General features: G+C 45.7%; 1 protein-coding gene across 3 annotated transcripts in view; it reads left to right on the top strand.

Moving 5' to 3' along the window:
• Nucleotides 1-17,303, top strand: part of DNAI1 (dynein axonemal intermediate chain 1) — a 259,683-nt gene that overhangs the window by 222,153 nt on the left and 20,227 nt on the right. For 2 of the 3 annotated variants that reach the window (XM_048851944.2, XM_048851945.2), the window contains exon 20: nucleotides 1,572-1,742. The exons of the other annotated variant lie outside the window; for it this stretch is intronic. In XM_048851944.2, the coding sequence (XP_048707901.2) occupies nucleotides 1,572-1,742 (171 nt within the window). The remainder of the gene's footprint in view (nucleotides 1-1,571; nucleotides 1,743-17,303) is intronic. 3 annotated transcript variants of the gene reach the window in all.

Here is a 17,303-nt window from a genome sequence, read left to right as displayed (position 1 = left end):
AAGCCTGCTAGTTGCTTAACCCTTTCTGGCTCAATGTCACAGCTACCAATCAGTGGGAAATCATTTTGGAGTTGGAAACCATTTTGGAGTTGCAGGGACCAGTGTCATGCAAGTGCGCAGGGCCATTAATCGTCTCCTGCTATGCAGGACTGTGACTCTCAGCAATGTGCAGGACATAGTGGATGGATTTGCAGCAATGTGGTTCCTGAACTGCAGTGGAGCAATAGGTAGCATGCAGATCCCTATTTTGTCACCAGCTCGCCTTGCCACAGACCACATCAACAGAAAGGGCTATTTTTCTATGGTTATGCAAGCATTGGTGGATCACTAGGGACACTTCACTGACATCGGTGTTGGCTGGTCAGGGAAAACGCAAGACACTCACATCTTTAAGAACAGAGAACTGCTCAGAAAGCTACAAGCAGGGACTTCTTTCCTGACTGGTGGATTACCACTGGCGATGTTGAAATGCCAATAATGATCCTGAAGGACCCTTTCTTCCCCTGGCTCGTGAAGCTGTACACTGGCCATCTTGACAGCACCAAGGAAAGATTCAGCTGACAGCTCAGCAGGTGCAGAATGACAGTTGAATGCGTTTTTAGTAGATTGAAAGGGTGCCGGCATTGTTCACTCACAAGATTGGATCTCAGTGAGAAAAAGATCCCGATGGTTATAGCTGCCTGCTGTGTCCTGCATAATATCTGTGAAGCAGAGGGGGGAAAGTTGCCACCACCGTGGAGGTGGAGTGGCTGTTTGCTGAGTTTGAACAGACAGACACAAGCACTTTCAGAACGGCTACACACAGAGCTATCAAGCTCAGGGAGCCTTTGGAAGGTCACTTTAGCAGCGAGCCACAGTAATGCATTATGGTGTATTGTGTGCTCTACCTGGTCCTGAAGTTTGGGGGCCTGTTAGGAATTGTGTGACTATATGAATATAAATATTACACTGGCAATGCACCTATTAATTTTGTGCTGCTCGTTGTACATTTATGATTATTACACTGTGTTTGTCACTGATCCTATGAGTTGTGCCACAGTGTACAATAGCAAGTGGGTGCTTTAACTACTGCCAAGCATTCGGCAACATATGTTGGGAACTATTAAAGATGAATTATTTTCCAAACTGTACAGTTTCATTGAGTAACAAAATCACTTAAAAATTCTGTTCAAGTTAAAAGCAAATATATTAAAAACTTAAATGTATGGAACAGAGCTTAAAGAAGGGGAAGGAACATTTTTGTCCATTTTAGCTACACATATGTCAGCTCTGGCTCATACAGGTCAGTGTATGGGAAGCTGTGGTTGTCCTTAATGTCCCTTCAGGAGAGTGGTAGGGGTAGGGATGGGGCCCCTGAAACCAAAGGGAATGTTCCGGGGGTGTGTAGGGAGGTGCTTTCCTGGGGCTCTCCATGGACTGCAAAGGGAGGCGAGCCTGTGTTTGTTGAACCTCAAGGACCACAAGAGTCTGCAGCATCTGTGTTTGCTGCTGGAGAAGCCCCATTATGTCCTGGTGTATCTCCCTCTCCTTTTCCTGCACCTTTCTCCTGTCTGCTCTTTCCTTCTCTGCAGTCTGCAGTATTCGTCCTCCAGGCCCTCTGTTCATGGTCTGATGCAGCACTGGCTTGCAGGATCTCATGGAACATGTCTTCTTTCTCCTCCTTATCTGGCTCAGATGTTCTGTGGGTGTGGATGAACTCCTCCAGAATGCAACAGCAGCAGCTACGGATAAAACACACAGAGGTACCGTTGTCAGTCTAGTCACAACGGAAAGTGAAAGTTAAGTTTCAGAACTTCCTTCCCGTGCTCTTCTAAAGTTTCAAACAAGACATGCTTATAGACACTTCTGCTTTGGAGAGCTTGTGATAGCCCCAGTCACAGCACCAGCCAGGGTGAGTGTGGCCCACGAGGACTGAGGGAAATGAGGAGGGAGTTTGCTCAGTTGCATGAAACTATGAGTATAGGGCAGTGGCTAAATACTAGCACCCTTTTCCACAGGTGGTGGCGGTTTTAGCTGGTATCTCACTCCTGAGGGTAACAAAGGCACGAGGGCACAGGTGCTTCTGGTGTCCCGAAGCTGCTAAGCTCCATATGCTGCTAGCTTGTATGCTGCAATGTGCTGGCTTGAGTTATCACTGAGTGGGGTGGGAAAGTGTCCTACGACGGAGGAAGAAATAAGGCTGCCATCCCTAGAAGCCCTCGGCAGAGGATTGCAGAGTACCTCCATGAGAGATCTCGATGAAACTTTCATGGAGGATTCAAGGGACATCCCTGCGCGTATGAACAAACAGCTCCGCCTGGGCCCCGCTGCCTGCCTCTTTTTGTTGTACTGCTGCATGTACAACACATGTTTAAGATACAAGTACCCAGCCAATCATCATAACTTCCGGTACCAAGAGGATACATGCATATAAACAGGATAGTCATACTTAGCAAATCTTAACTTTTCCATCGATACCTTACATGACATACTTTGCACAAGACTTAGAGAAATTGAATAACAGTGATATAAATGGTCACATTTCTTATACACAGCACCAGAATGAGGGCAGGGGAACTTCCAGTCTCCGTGGCCCCTGGGCAGTAGAGTTCACAATAGTGACCAGAGTGGTCAGTGTCAGGCATTGTGGGACAACTGCTGGAGGACTATTAGGGTTGACATTGGAAATGCAGTGTCTATATTTATGATGCATAGACTTCTGTACATCAACCATGACACAGTGCTGCTCGGGGAGGTGATGTTACTATGTCAACATAATGGAGACCTAACCTAGGTCAGAGACAAATATAAAAGTAGACATACGCACAAGGCAGCTCATGTCGATCTAACTTTGTAGTAAAAAGAACAGGAGTACTTGTGGCACCTTAGAGACTAACAAATTTATTTGAGCATACTTCCACTGCCACCACCAAACGTTTATCTGGGTTTATTTTTATTAGGAAAGCGTTGTTTGGAAACGTCTTTCCCCCCAAAATCCTCCCAACCCTTGCACCCCACTTCCTGGGGAAGGTTTGGTAAAAATCCTCACCAATTTGCATAGGTGACCACAGATCCAAACCCTTGGATCTTAAGAACAATGAAAAAAAGCATTCAGTTCTTGAAAAGAAGAATTTTAATTGAAGTAACAGTAAAAAAGAAGTAACAATAAAAAGAATCACCTCTGTGAAATCAGGATGGTGAATACCTTACAGGGTAATCAGATTCAAAACATAGAGAATCCCTCTAGTTACAAAAGTTACAAAAAGACACAAAAACAGGAATATACATTCCATTCAGCACAGCTTAATTTCTCAGCCATTTAAAGAAATCATAATCTAACGCATCTCTAGCTAGATTACTTACTAAGTTCTAAGACTCCGTTCCTGTTCTGTCCCCGGCAAAAGCATCACTACTCTGAAACCTAACTTTGTAGTGTAGACCCTGTCGTAATCTCATTCTATTTAGTTTTTCTAAGACAAGGTTAAGAGGTGACTTGATCGCTGTCTATAAGTGCCTACATGGGGAGTAAATAGCCCTTTAAAATAGCAGAAAAAGGCAGAACAAGATCCAGTGGGTGGAAGCTGAAGCTAGACAAATTCACACTCGAAATAAGACACACTTTTGCCTGTGAGGATAATTAGCCGTTGGAACAACTTCCTTAGGAATGTGGTGGATTCATCATCACTTGAAGTCTTTAAAACTAGACTGAATGGTTTTCTAAAAGATACGCTGGAGTGCAAACAGAAGTTATGGGCTTGATGCGTTTTCTAAGTGGGAGGCTCTGGCCTGTATTACGCAGAAGGTCACAATGGATGAGCGTAATGGTCCCTTTGGCCTTAAAATTTATGAATCTATTTCTGCCCTGGGAAATCCTTGAAAGGACATCGAAGAGGAGATCAGGCAGCTGTATATGTACCTTCTGCAGTTTGCCTCTCCAGCTTTGTTGCCAGAAATGGGTTCTCAACACAGCACACACACACACAATGAGTTATTGTCCAAACACCCCCTGCCCATTTCCTGGGGAAGTTTCCTTTATTCTTAACTTGTATCAACTCTAGCCTGTTCTCTTTAAATGGCTGTTCCTATGGTTTCTCCTTACAGGATCTTCTTCTCTGCCTCATATAGAGTCACAATCTTTTAAACTCATTAATTGGAGCTAATGAGATCTTTCTGGTCAGGTTGCCAGAGGGGGTCAGCAGAATAGCTCTGTACCTCCACACATAGTCCTAGAGTTTGGCACCTGGTCACAGTTACTTTGGTTCCCTTGCACTTGAGCAAATTTCCCCAGTTACTGCCGTAGGTTAATTGTGACTCAAAGTGTCTACACTGAGGCTGTGAGGGGGTGGGCATAGGAGCCAGCTGAGAACTCCCTCACACTGGGTTGATTTTCATCAGGTCTGACCAGGTTCCAGGAGCACAAAGGAGTCAGAATAGAGGCGGGAATCTACCTCGTAGTATGGCCCTCACCCTAGCATTGAGGCACCAGATAATCATATATGGGAACATTGCATTTGCTGACAGTTTGGTCAGGGGAGTTCAGACTAAACCAGCAATGTTTCAGGCTCTGCATAGGCGCCGATTCCATGGGTGCTCTGGGACTGGAGAACCCATGGGGAAAAAAAGGGTGCTCAGCACCCACCAGCCACAGCTGTTCTGAGGCAGTGGCAATCAGCTGTTTGGTGGCACCCCTGATTAGCTAATTTGGGGCACCACCAAATAGCTTATCAGCAGCTGCTGCCAAATGGCTGTTTGGCATCTCAGGGAGGGGCTTGGGGGAGGGTGGAGAGCAGCGAATGGTGGGTGGGTGGGGGCCTCGGGGAGGGGGTGGAGTAGAGAGTGGAAGAGGACTGAGTGAGAGCAGGACCTTGGGGAGGGTGTGGAGTGAGGGCGTGGCTTCGGGGGTGGGGGTGGAGTGGGGGCAGGAAGAGATGGAGCGAGGGCGGAGCCTTGAGGAAGGAACGGAGTATGAGTGGGGCCTCGGGGCAGAGCGGGGTAGAGCACCCCTGGGGAAAACTAAAAGTCGGCACCTGTGAGGCTCTGTATATCATCTGCTAGATCTCCAGCTGCTCAGCTCACTCCAAGGGCTTAGTGTTGAAAATAAAATAGGAAGCAATAACTATGCCAGCGAGCCAGCCGCCAAAGGATTTTATAGTCTGGAAAAATATCCAGCAGCATTTCCCAAATTAGCTTCCTTTGCACAGTCTAAACGATTGCAATTTTCATGTGGAGATTTTAATACTCAGTCATGCATCTTTGATGCAAATAGGATGTTACCATAACTTATCTGGAGGAGTCAATGAATGTATAATTGCAGGCTTTAAATTGGGGTTAAAGTTCCTCAGGGGTAAATTCCTCCTCTCTGACTGTCTTTTCTTTCTCTACTCAGTGTCCAGGTACAAAAATGTCTCTTTGGAGCCCCATTTTCATCGTAAAAAGCTCCTGCATTGCAGGACACAGTTCCAACAAGCTAGGGCGATTAAACACGCTGCGTTTCCTGTAGCGTAGACGTGACTGAACTAGGTTTTAAATCATGTTGAGGCCTCAAATACCCTGCACAACAATGAGAGAGGCGGGGGAATGTTCACTGACATGTTCGGGGAAGGTGCTGTGTCTTCCTATGTGTTTTTTACAGAAGCCCAGCTCAGTGGGGGCCCAATCCAACCTGGGTCCTTTGGCGGTTACTTTAATAATACATATCAGATGATAAGCATTCCATTACAATAATGATGCACTTTCATTGTAGAGGTTGTGATTTTTCTGCCTGTTTCCTCGATTGGCACTTTCCATTGCAGAGTTACGATAGACGACAGCTGTTTTAGTCCCATCAGTTGCTTAAATGCCTTTGTCTGTATCCAGCATTTGCTTCCACTGTTCACTGCGTCTGTTCTGCATTGACAGAAAAGAACAATATATTGCTGAGACCTCTTAAAACATCCCCTGCTTCTCAGTTATGCTTTCTTGCTTCCTTCATTGACTTTCAGACTTAGCTAACAGTTTGGGATTTCAGACAAGTATTACGCATTATGGAAAAGCCCTAAAGAATTTAATAGAAATGGAGTCATTAGGGTCCTGTGGAACTTAATAGAGGATGATCTCCTTCCTATTGGTTTTGTGACCCACCCTACAGAACACTATAGCCGGGATAGAAACCCATATTTAGAACGGTGCTTAAGCCCATCACTAGCTTTAAACAAAAGAGCATTGGCATTCACATTTAACAGGGAGGGTGATTGGCCATTGGAACAGACTACCAAGGGAAGGGGTAGATTTGCCAGCTCTCAATCTTCAGAGGATGACTAGCTGGCTTTTTGTAAGGTCACTTTTGTCAAACACACATTACTGGGGCCAATATAGAAATAACTGGATGAAATTCTTTGGCTGGACACACAGGAGGGCAGACTAGATAATCTAATGGTGCTTTCTGGCTTTAAAATCTATGAAACTGAAATCAATGGACTAATTAATGAGACTAAAGATAGGCACATACTTAAGTACCTCGCAGAAACAGGGCCCTACTTGTTAAATTACATAGGATGGATCACAAATCTTGTAGAAAGGAGATAACTTCCCACTTTGATCCTATGGAACTTCTCCACAAGGGGAAGTTTAGTTTACAAAGTTTTGGGGAAGGTGTTATAAATGAGCTGTAGTATTTCCACATGGATTCTCCTCCCCCAGTTGAAGTGTTTAGCCTGTATCCTCCTCCTCCCTCTTAACACTTCTATAGCGCTGTCCATTCAAAGATCTCAGGGGGGGTTAGAAATGTTCAGTCATTTAGCCTCACAACTTTCCTGTGGATATCATTATCTCCATTTTACAGCTAGAGGTTAAAGCCAATATTCTCAAATTTGGGTGCCTGGACTTAGGCCCTTAAATACATATTTAGGCACCCAAATAAGTAGCCTGATTTTCACAGAAACTGAGCACTTGGTACTGCTACTGAAGCCTGTACAACCTTAATTCTGCCCATTTGTGCGTGTGCATTACAATGCATTCTGATTTTTCTGCAGGGCCTCGGCTTCTTTCAATGTACAGGGTGGATGGCGAATGAGACTGGGTGGTGTAATCAGAATCGTAGAACTGGAAAGGACCTCGAGAGGTCATCTGGTCCAGTGGCTCTCAACCTTTCCAGGCTACTGTATCCCTTTAAGGAGTCTGATTTGTCTTGTTACCCCCAAAGTTTCACCTCACGTAAAAACCACTCGTTTACAAAATCAGACATAAAAATACAAAAGTGTCACAGCACATTATTACTGAAAAATTACTTATGTTCTCATTTTTACCATTTATTTATAAAATAAATCAACTGGAATATAAATATTGTACTTATATTTCAGAGTATAGTGTATAGAGCAGTATAAACGAGTCATTGTCTGTATGAAACTATAGTTTGTACTAACTTCGCTAGTGCTTTTTATGTAGCCTGTTGGAAAACCAGGCAAATATCTAGATGAGTTGCTGTGCCCCCTGGAAGACCTCTGCGTACCTCCAGGGTTACGTATACACCTGGTTGAGAAGCACTGATCTAGTCCAGTCCTCTGCACTCATGGCAGGACTATTTCTAGACCATCCCTGACAGGTGTTTGTCCAACCTGCTCTTAAAAATCCCTAATAATGGAGGTTCCACAATCTCCCGAGGCAATTTATTCCAGGGCTTAACTACCCTGACAGTTAGGAAGTTTTTCCTAATGTCCAATCTAAACCACTCTTGCTGAAATTTAAGTCCTCAGAAGTTAAGGAGAAAATTTTTTCTCCTTCCTTCTTGTAACAACCTGTTATCTAGTTGAAAACTGTTATAATGTCCCCGCTCAGTCTTTTCTCCAGGCTAAACAAACCCAGTTCTTTTCAATCTTCCCTCATAGGTCATGTTTTCTAGACCTTTAATCATTTTTGTTGCTCTTCTCTGGACTTTCTCCCATTTGTCCACATCTTTCATGAAATGTGGCACCCAGAACTGGACACAATATTCCAGCTGAGACCATATCAGCGCGGAGTAGAGCGGAAGAATTACTTCCCGTGTCTTGCTTACAACTCTCCGCTAATACAGCCCAGCATGATGTTTGCTTTTTTTGCACGAGTGTTACACTGTTGACTCATATTTAGCTTGTGATCCACTATGACCCCCAGATCCTTCTGCAGTACTCCTTCCTAGGCAGTCATTTCCCATTTTCTGTGTTTGCAATTGATTGTTCCTTCCTAAGTGGAGTGCTTTGCATTTGTCCTTATTGAATATCATCCTATTTACTTTAGACCGTTGGTCCAGTTTTCAACTGAATCGGTCTGGGTTCCTGAGCACCCTGTCTCATTCACTACACCAGTGGGATGTGTGTCATGGGTGAGGTTGTTGATTTCTCCAGCATCCTCCCCTCATTCACTGCCCATAGTTATATAATATTTATCTAGCGAGTTATATTGCTGAAAAAGTAAGGATGGTTATGCGGTTAAGGCAGTAGCCGGTGGCCCAGGGCACCTGGGTTCTGTTCCTTTCTATGCTTCAGATTTCATGTGTGATCTTGGGCAAGTTGCTTAATCTCTGTGGGCCACAGTTCTCCATCTGCACCATGGGGATAATGCCACATCCTGACCTCCCAGGGAGTTGGAGGATACATTCCTCAAGGCGTGTGAGGTGCAGAGGTAGTTCAGTGTGATTGCCATCGAAGAGCTTAGAAAGAGAGAACAATGCCTTTCTCAGAGTGGGGCTGGCCTGATGTGTGGCAAATGAGCCACAGTGAACAAGCGGAAACAAAGATTGGCCAGGTGCCTCCTTCACTGAGCTCTCTCCTTCCTGGGCCAGGAATGAGGCTGGGGCTCTGCAGAAGACTAGCTTGTGATCATGTCACAAAAGACTACAGGCTAGATGCTGAGCTGCAGCTGTCAATTGGCACAGCTCAGGTGGAGCAGGCTGCAAAGGAGCCATTTGGGCCCTCCTCTTTCTGCTGTGCGCCAATTCTGCTCTTTGTGTTGGCTCCCAAAGGCCTCCAGGGGCCAGTGTGGCAGCTGGGGGACAGGGCTGCCCTGACTATGCCCCCTTTCCCAAGCACACTGGAGACAGGAGTGATGCAAAGCTCCGCAGTCCGGCTAAGGATCTGGCCTGGGATGATAATGCACCAAGGGGCAGCGATTAAGGGTGCAAGTCCACCTTAACTATTGCCTGATTTGGGAGTGCTTTGCTTGACGTCACTAATGTTCTTTTGTCTGGCTTTTATTATGTACATGCACCAGCTTCTGTTAACCTCTGCTAATAGCTTCTCTCTTGTACATGAATGTAACAGTTAGCTAATTGTCAGATATCTGCTCCATGTAGCTTGCCCTCTGTCTTATTGGAACTGAAATAAAGTGTTGCTAGTTTCTGCTAGCTCCATGGGTGGAAATGGTGGAGCACAGAGATGAAGAGATTAACTTGGGAAAGCACTTGCCTTTAGAAGCTTAATGAGTTCCACACTGGTTTCTTTGCAGCCAGTCTTTATTTTGAAATACTCGATTGAAAAGAAGCTCCATTAATTTTAACCACCAGCCACGCAGATGGATTTAACTGGTCTTTGACACTAAAGTAATTATGTTTCAGTACAACAGAGAGACAGCAATAAACACAGAGAATTAATTTAGGTGCAACAGTCTGGTCAGCAACTCAAAGCTAAGCCAGAACTGTACAGCAAAGCCGTTCTCAGATGTGTCATCACCACTTTCTGTTGTCACTCCAGACGGTTAATGAGAATATGTCTCATTGATTTCATACAGTGGTGTTGGATGGGCCTTTTTAAGCTCCTAATGCCCGATTCCTTCCTCTCATATACATCATTACCAGAGAGATTGATTATTAGCCACACACTCTCAGCTGCTTCTGTTCAAATTAAAAATGCAATATAAGCACGGACCAATTAGATTTTAATAATGCATTTCTAAACAGGATGTCAAGGAGCTTAGTACAAAGATTTGGGATGGAGCCAGATTGGCAACCTACGACCGGATTGTTTTAAAAATTACTGCATCCCAGCTGAATTGCTTAGTTAGAATGTAAAGTTTAAATCTGCTTTTCAGCAGCACTGTGTCTCAACTTCCTCTATAGAGAGTTCGCATCATACCTCCACATTCCTGCATCTCGTAAGAGTTTGAAATTTGCAAACACTTGCCAACTGGACAAGAGTTGTCAGATGCCATCTGGAAGCACATGTTCAGAGTTGTCAGATGCCATTTCTTGCTGAAGTTTTCATTGATAGTGACCTATGAAATCTAGGACTCCTAGCCAACCAAACAGGAATTTCTCCAGGCACTGGGTCCACTTCTTCGGTCCACTATAGTACAGTTGCCCTTTGACCCCAGTGGTTAGCCAATATTTGGGGCCCTGCTGAGCTGTTTCCATTAGGAGGGGAAATTGATGATCTGAGTCAGGTATTTCTTTAGTGTTAGTTTTAAAAGAATATTCACAAAGTCCCATTTCCCTGAACACAGCAGGAACAAACAACAGGAGGCAGTTTCCTTGCTCACAAATCCAAGCCTGCTTTCCTGCCATCCATCTCTCTCTTGTCTTCCTCCCAGGGCCACACTCACCAGTGCTTCTCAGGTTTCTTCTCCTGTCTGCTTCTGTCACATGCAGCTCTACCTGTGAGTGCCCCAGCCTCAGCATTTGTAATTAGTCCCAGGGAAACTCCTCTTATTCTCTCTGGTTCTTGTTCAGGCCTTGGGCTGTGGCTTCTATTGTTTCAACTCTCACTAAACAAAGTGGCATTTAACGGCTCCCTTGCTTAACCTGAATGAAAGGTGGCTAGCATACCCATCAGCTTCAGTGAAGGCTGTGATGGCCTACAGATCAAAGACACATTTGTGGCAGCTACCAACACCCTCCAGCATAACAGCATCCTCACAAAGCGACTGTAAAACTAGCTTCACCATTGACTGGGAATGGCGAACTGCTGCCACTGGGAGCTGCGGGGTACCAGGCCTGCAGACGGTCAATGTCAGCCAAATGTCTCATGGCCCGCAATCAGATTACCCTGATGGGCCGCATGCAGCCCGCGACCACAGGTTGCCCACCACTGGTCTAGATTTACTTAGTTCTGCCTCAGAGCAGAGGGCTGAACTAGATGACCTCTCAAGGTCCCTTCCAGCCCTACATTTCTATTATTCTATAAAGTGCAGTCCTAGAGACCAATAAAGTAATATTTAGCATCTGGGAGCACACGTTCATTTTTATGTCTGTTTATAGCACAGCTCAGTTTCCAATACACCCGTATTTGTCCAGTTCGGAATATACCAATCACTTTCACATCAATAGCAAGCAAGGATTAAATCTACACTCAAATTCTTCCATTCATTATATTTTATAAAAGCAGTTTTTAAAAGTATTTACAAAGTACTTCCAGTATGCAGAGGAAAGTAATAGTTGAACTTTATTAAGACAATTAAAGGATAAATCACAAGAAAGATTCATACTGGCAACTCTCAAAATATTACTTTTAAAAAACATACTGTTCACGCAACACTAAGGGTATTTCCCTATGAAATGGCTGGTGAGATACGTGGTTGTTGGAGGTGTATCTCTCCAAGTCAAACCAAAAGTAACATGGTAAATTTGACAACAGTGATTTATTATGCATTTATTACAATATAATTAGTAAAGATACACTGGGTCATGGAAATAGTGAAAATATGAAAGAATACAAAAATTAAAATATACTACACATGGTTAGCAAAAATAAATACTTTCGGATGCCACACTGTACTATGAGTAAGGTTAAGATTTTGTCACAGTTATTTTTGGTAAAAGTCAGGGAGAGGTCACAGGCAATAAATAAAAATTCATAGAAGCCCGTGACCTGCCCCTGACTTTTACTAAAAATAACCATGACAAAGTGGGGCTGACGGGGTGATAAGAGCCTAAGCCCTGCTGTGGGAGGGGAAGGGGGGGTCCAGCACCTGCTGCTGCTGCAGCTGACAGCTCCAGGGTCCCCCCACCTCTGCTGCCTGCGGCAGCTGAGAGCTCCAGGGCCAGCAGCTCTGAGCTCTTGATCCCCCTTTGCGGCATCTGCAGCAGCTGAGAACTGTGGGGACCCCACTGCCCCAGGCAGCTCAGAGCTCTGGGGCCAGTAGCTCGGAGCTTTGGGTCCCCCTGCCACCTGCAGTGGCAGACCAGTGCAGGCAGAGGGTACTTTATTCTCAGCATTCGCCTAATGAAGAGTTCGTTAGAGACATCTTGAGACTCATTTATCACTATTTCTGGAGAGCATTTTGAATGTCTTTGGTGCTTTCTGTAGCTCATCTGTCATTGATACTGATGAGAAATTATCAGTGGATTAAAATAGTATCAATCTGTTTTAGGGTTTTAGGCTTGCACCTTTCACTGTAGTGTCTGATCTGAAAAAGAGAGAGGCACAACCTAGTGATCTGAACACACAGTTAACACTCCTGAGTTCTAATCCCAACTCTGACATTTACTTCACCTCTGTCCTTGGTCTAATCACTTTGTTCACTAAACTCGTGATCCGAGTGTGAAAGGTTCTGACGTTTGCTTTGAAGTCAATAGGAGCAGCAAGCATTCAGCACGTCTGGAAGTCAAGCCACTTGTTTAGGTGCCTACATATAGATCTAAGGGCCTAACACTGGGCACCCTTTAGAATTTTAGAAAATGTTGGCCACTCTGTGTCTGTTTCCCCTCTGCAGAATGGAGATGATCTTTCCTATTTGCACAATGTTAACGTGAGGTTAATTAGTTAATGTTTGATGAAGCGAGGTGCTAAGTGTGCAGTATTATTGGTATATTTATATTACCCTTAGTAAGAAAATCCTGTGCAATTCTGCAAAGAGTTCTTGTCAGTTTCAGGTGATCAGAATCACAACACAACACATCTGTACAGCGATCCCCCCACCCCCAATTCTCCTCATTTTATTACCTCTTGCAACTATTTCCTTTAGAAAGATTTTGCAGCTGTTGATAGACCAGGAAGTCTTGATAGCACAATTTGCCACAGCAATGTTCAGATGCTCACTGCTCAATGCATCCTGGGCTTATTAATCAGGTTCTATACATATCCAGTCGCTGCCCAACTGCCATTCACACACTGGGTTTCTATTTAGTGTCGAGGAGCGGGACATGAGCAAGACGTGCTAGATCAGACTGAGCCAAACTCCTCCCCGGTGTAACCCTGCTGGAAACAATGGAGACGCACCGGTGAAGACATTGGCTCACTGTGTCGGTGAATCTACACTGTAGCCGGGAGTGAGCGTCCCAGCCTGGGTAGACAGACTCCCATTAGCCAGGCTTGAGCTAGCAGGCTAAAAATAGCAGAATATACATTGTGTCTCAGGCTGGAGCTTGGGCTGTCAAGCCTAGACGGTCAGATGGGCTTGAGAGCTGGCTCTCCAGCACGAATCTGTCTATGCAGCTGCAGTATAGACCTACCCTGTCTGTACACTGTGTAGACACTGGGGCGGTTAACTGTCCCTAGGGTAGACGTATTGAGAGCTTGGGTGTGGTTACGGTGCTTTCACCCTGCCCTCTCTGCAGGATGGTACAGAGTAAGCTAATGCCCCTTACTCCCACATAGCCACTGGCCATGATTTAGCACCTTGTTAGTATGCAGTGCAGGGGTGAAAGTAATTTAAGGGACTTACCAGTATGCAGGGCCATGGTCCTGAGCAAGGGGGGGCCTCAGGTGGAAGGAGCAGGGCCTTTAAATCCCCGGGCCCTTTAAATTGCCGCTGCTACCCCGGGACTCCGGCAGCAATTTAAAGGGCCCAGGGCTCCGGCAGCGGCAGCCAGGACCCCTGGGCCCTTAAAATCACTGCCGGAGCCCCATGGTAGCAACAGTGGCAGCTCGGAGCGCCGGTGCGCTGGCGATGATTTAAAGGTCCAGGGTCTCTGGCCGCTGCCAGGAACCCCGGGCCCTTTAAATTGCTGCCAGAGCCCCGGGTCTCCCAGCCACCCCCCAGGGCTCGGCCACCCCCCAGGGCTCCAGCAGCGGGGCTCTGGCGGCGATTTAAAGGGCCCGGGGCTCCAGCTGCAGTAGCGGTGGCCAGGAGCCCCGGGCACTTTTAAATAGCAGCCTGGGGAAGCTGCCGCCTGCCGGTATGGTAGGCTGTGTACCGGCTCTTACCGGTATGCCGGACTGGACCAGACCAGCTTACTTTCACCTCTGATGTAGTGCAGTTGTAGCGGTGTCAGTCCCAGGAGATTAGAGACGTAGTAGTCCGTTGTTACTGCTGTTGCCATTGCAAGTTGGCCTTTCTGTCTAGTCTGGGCATTTCTCGGGCACCCATCACCACCGTACTCTCCAACCCGGTATCTGTAGCTCAGCTTCCGGAGAAAGCTTGTCCAGGTCTCCAAACCCTTGCCTTGAGGAATGCTCATCTGGGTTATGCACTTCCCAGTCACCAGATCCCCCTTTCCCTTTGAGGACTGGGTACGGAGAAAGAAGCTTCTCCTTTTCTGTGCCGTGCCAAAGCCTCTGATAATGTTTTACATTGCTCTCGCCCAGCCAGTGGTCGGTGGAGCACTTGCTGGTGGTCCACTGACAGCTGGCTGCTCTGGTGGTGGTTTCTCTCCTTGTTTTCAGCTGCTTCACCCAGCTCTTCTTAGCAACAAAGAGTCTGCAAGCCTGTGAAATCAGCTCTCGGAACTGGTAAGATTCATGCAGCTCCATGCCTGATATTTCTCAACCATGAGGCATAGAGCAAGGTCACACACAGAGTCCATGTTAGAGCTGGGACGGAACCCAGGAGTCCTGAATTTCAGCCCTGTGCCTTGACCTCTAGGTAACGTTTCCTCACATAAGCCACTTAACCTCTCAGCATCAGTAGCCCTATCTGTAACAGCGGGCAAATACTGTTTACTCTGCTCAAGATGTGGTGACTTTTGGTCAGCTAGTGAGACTAAAAGTGCTAAGGTACCATCATTACCATCTTTCCCCCAGTGCACCATGGGCGGCTCTTCTGGTGTGAGATACTAAGTGCGGTCACTAGGATGTCTAAAGGGCGAAAGTATCCATCAGCCCTTTGGGGTTTTCTGCAGATATAATTCCACGGTAGTAAAATGTCTCCTGCATCATTTATTTCCAAATAGTGGCAAAATTAATCTAACTATAGTAAAAGCTGTGTTATCCTGCACTTTATCAATCGGGAAGCTCTATTATCCGGCATTTCTGGTATCTCCCAATATAAATCTAGTAACCGGGACGAGTATACTGCCCGGGAGGTTATGCAATTGCACATTCTGCCCTCTAGTTTTATGCAAAAGAGGCAGAAGACAAGTAAGCAAGCTGATAGCAAGGGTTTATTCAAAAAAGCAGCTTCCAGGGTGTGTCAGAGGGTCATTACAGATTCAGCTCAATCTCCTACACCTTCTACATCTACAATGATAACTGATGTTGATAATGATGACTCTGAGGCACTGCAAGATCCTGAAGTGCCTTCTGAATCATCAAAGAAAAATTAAATTGTGTTCAGTATAGTTTTAGTGTTACATGTGTTTTTCGTGATTGGGGTGGACGCCAGGCACTGCCCATAGTGACATGTAGTGTCATAAGATAACCTATTGTATAGAAAACTTTACCTGTATACACCTAAGTGCTTCAAGAAACCAACCACTCTGCAGTGCAGCACTACTGCGGGATTGGTGAGTGCCTGTATACTCTGCTACTGTGTTTTGTACTTTATTCATTTTATAGTATTCTAATTCTTTGAAAATTGGTATTCCATTGGTAAGTCTAACTCTCAGTTAACCGGAATATTTGATTAACTGATTAACTAATCCATTGTTCCCCCAACATGTCAGATAACGTATCACCATTCCATTGGCTATCTTTCTGTGGGCCAGAAACAGAGCTGTCAAATACCACTGCTAGTTTGACTCTAGGCTTTCTCCTTTTTCGATAAGCACATTGGAGCTGCGTGTAATTCAGGTTCTTTAAAGTCTCACAAACATTCCTGAATATAAACGTAGTTTCAGAGTTGGTGGTGGCCCAGCCTTGTTTTCTTTGCTGGGTGTCACATACTGTAGAGAAAGTTAGCACCAGGTTTGCCGGAAGTATAGCCGCATAAACTGCATGTGAAACTTGGCTGCATGAGTCTGGGACTGTATCAAAGATCCAGAGTGTACTGCTTCTGTTTGAGTTCTACTTGGTCAGTTTCCCATGGCGCGTAAGAGACAATCTTGCTTTATACCTAGACAAGCAGGATTGCTGCCCCATGGAGCTCACCATAGCAATGGGCTCATCTCTCCAGAGGATATCCAGAAAACAATCTTCTTTCTCTTAATTTGTCTAACCTTTGATGCCAGATGTTGCCATGTGCTGATGCCTGGGTATGCAGCAACCGTGGGGGCTCTAGGTCCTGGATCCTGAGCACTGCATAGCAGGGAGCAGGGGAGAGGTGTCCCAGGGCAGGAGTGAGCAGAGACTGCTCATGGGTGCAAGCAAAGGGAAGCACCCAAGTGACTTCAGAGCTCAAGTCCTATTTTCAAAAGTGATTTAGGTCAGGATTACAAAGAGATTTAGGTGCCTTAAAATGCGCCTAGGGGATTTTCAAAAACATCTAAGCAGTGCTTCACTTCCACTGCAAGTTAATGGGAGGCACCTAGGCACTTTATAAAACCCCACTAGGCACCTACCTGCATCTTTTGGCTCCTAAATCCCATTGTAAATCTGGCCCTAAGTGCTGATATCTCTTTTGTAAATGCCACCCTACGTCTCACCCTCTGCGGTCAGCCACCCTGCATGTCTCTCCATTACTTTCAGGCATTCCAGAAGGGTTCAGTGGGGTCTACTTCCCATTCCCCCTCGTGCACAGCCCTTTGCCCAGGAATGAAGTGAATAGACAGTCTCATAGTTTAAGTCCAAATCCAACACCCAGCCACGTCGACGGGGATCTTTCCACTGACTTCAGTGCAAGTTGGAGCAGGCCCTTAATGCTTTAACACATCACCACACTTTGTTTTGCTTAATCCAGAGCTTGCATCAGATGTGTTATGATTGTTTCACCAAGGAAAAGAGGGGGCTGCTGCAGAATGCCATTGTCTTCATATCACGAGAAAGCTCATTTACTTTGTGTTTCACTGTTCCCAGGGAGCGACTATATCAGCAATAAAAGCACCGAGCCTGGGGAAAGGAAGTTCCTCATCTGGCCACTAAATTCATTACGTTTCAGTTTGTGGGATGGCGTGGTGGGAGGCTCGGTGCCAAGCAAGAGGTTTAAAGATAAAGAAGCTGGCTTCTTCTAACCACACCCCCATCATCTGTCCCAACCTTTGACCCTTTGACCCCCACAACCACGCCAAACTCCCCCTCCCCATTACACACAATCTCACCCTGTGTTGGCTAAGAGTCCCAAAGCTT

This window comes from Caretta caretta, chromosome 5 (assembly GCF_965140235.1).
Source record: "Caretta caretta isolate rCarCar2 chromosome 5, rCarCar1.hap1, whole genome shotgun sequence".
Lineage (NCBI taxonomy): Eukaryota > Metazoa > Chordata > Testudines > Cheloniidae > Caretta > Caretta caretta.
Note: the sequence above shows the minus strand (reverse complement) of the source record. Positions and strands in the feature narration are given on the sequence as shown.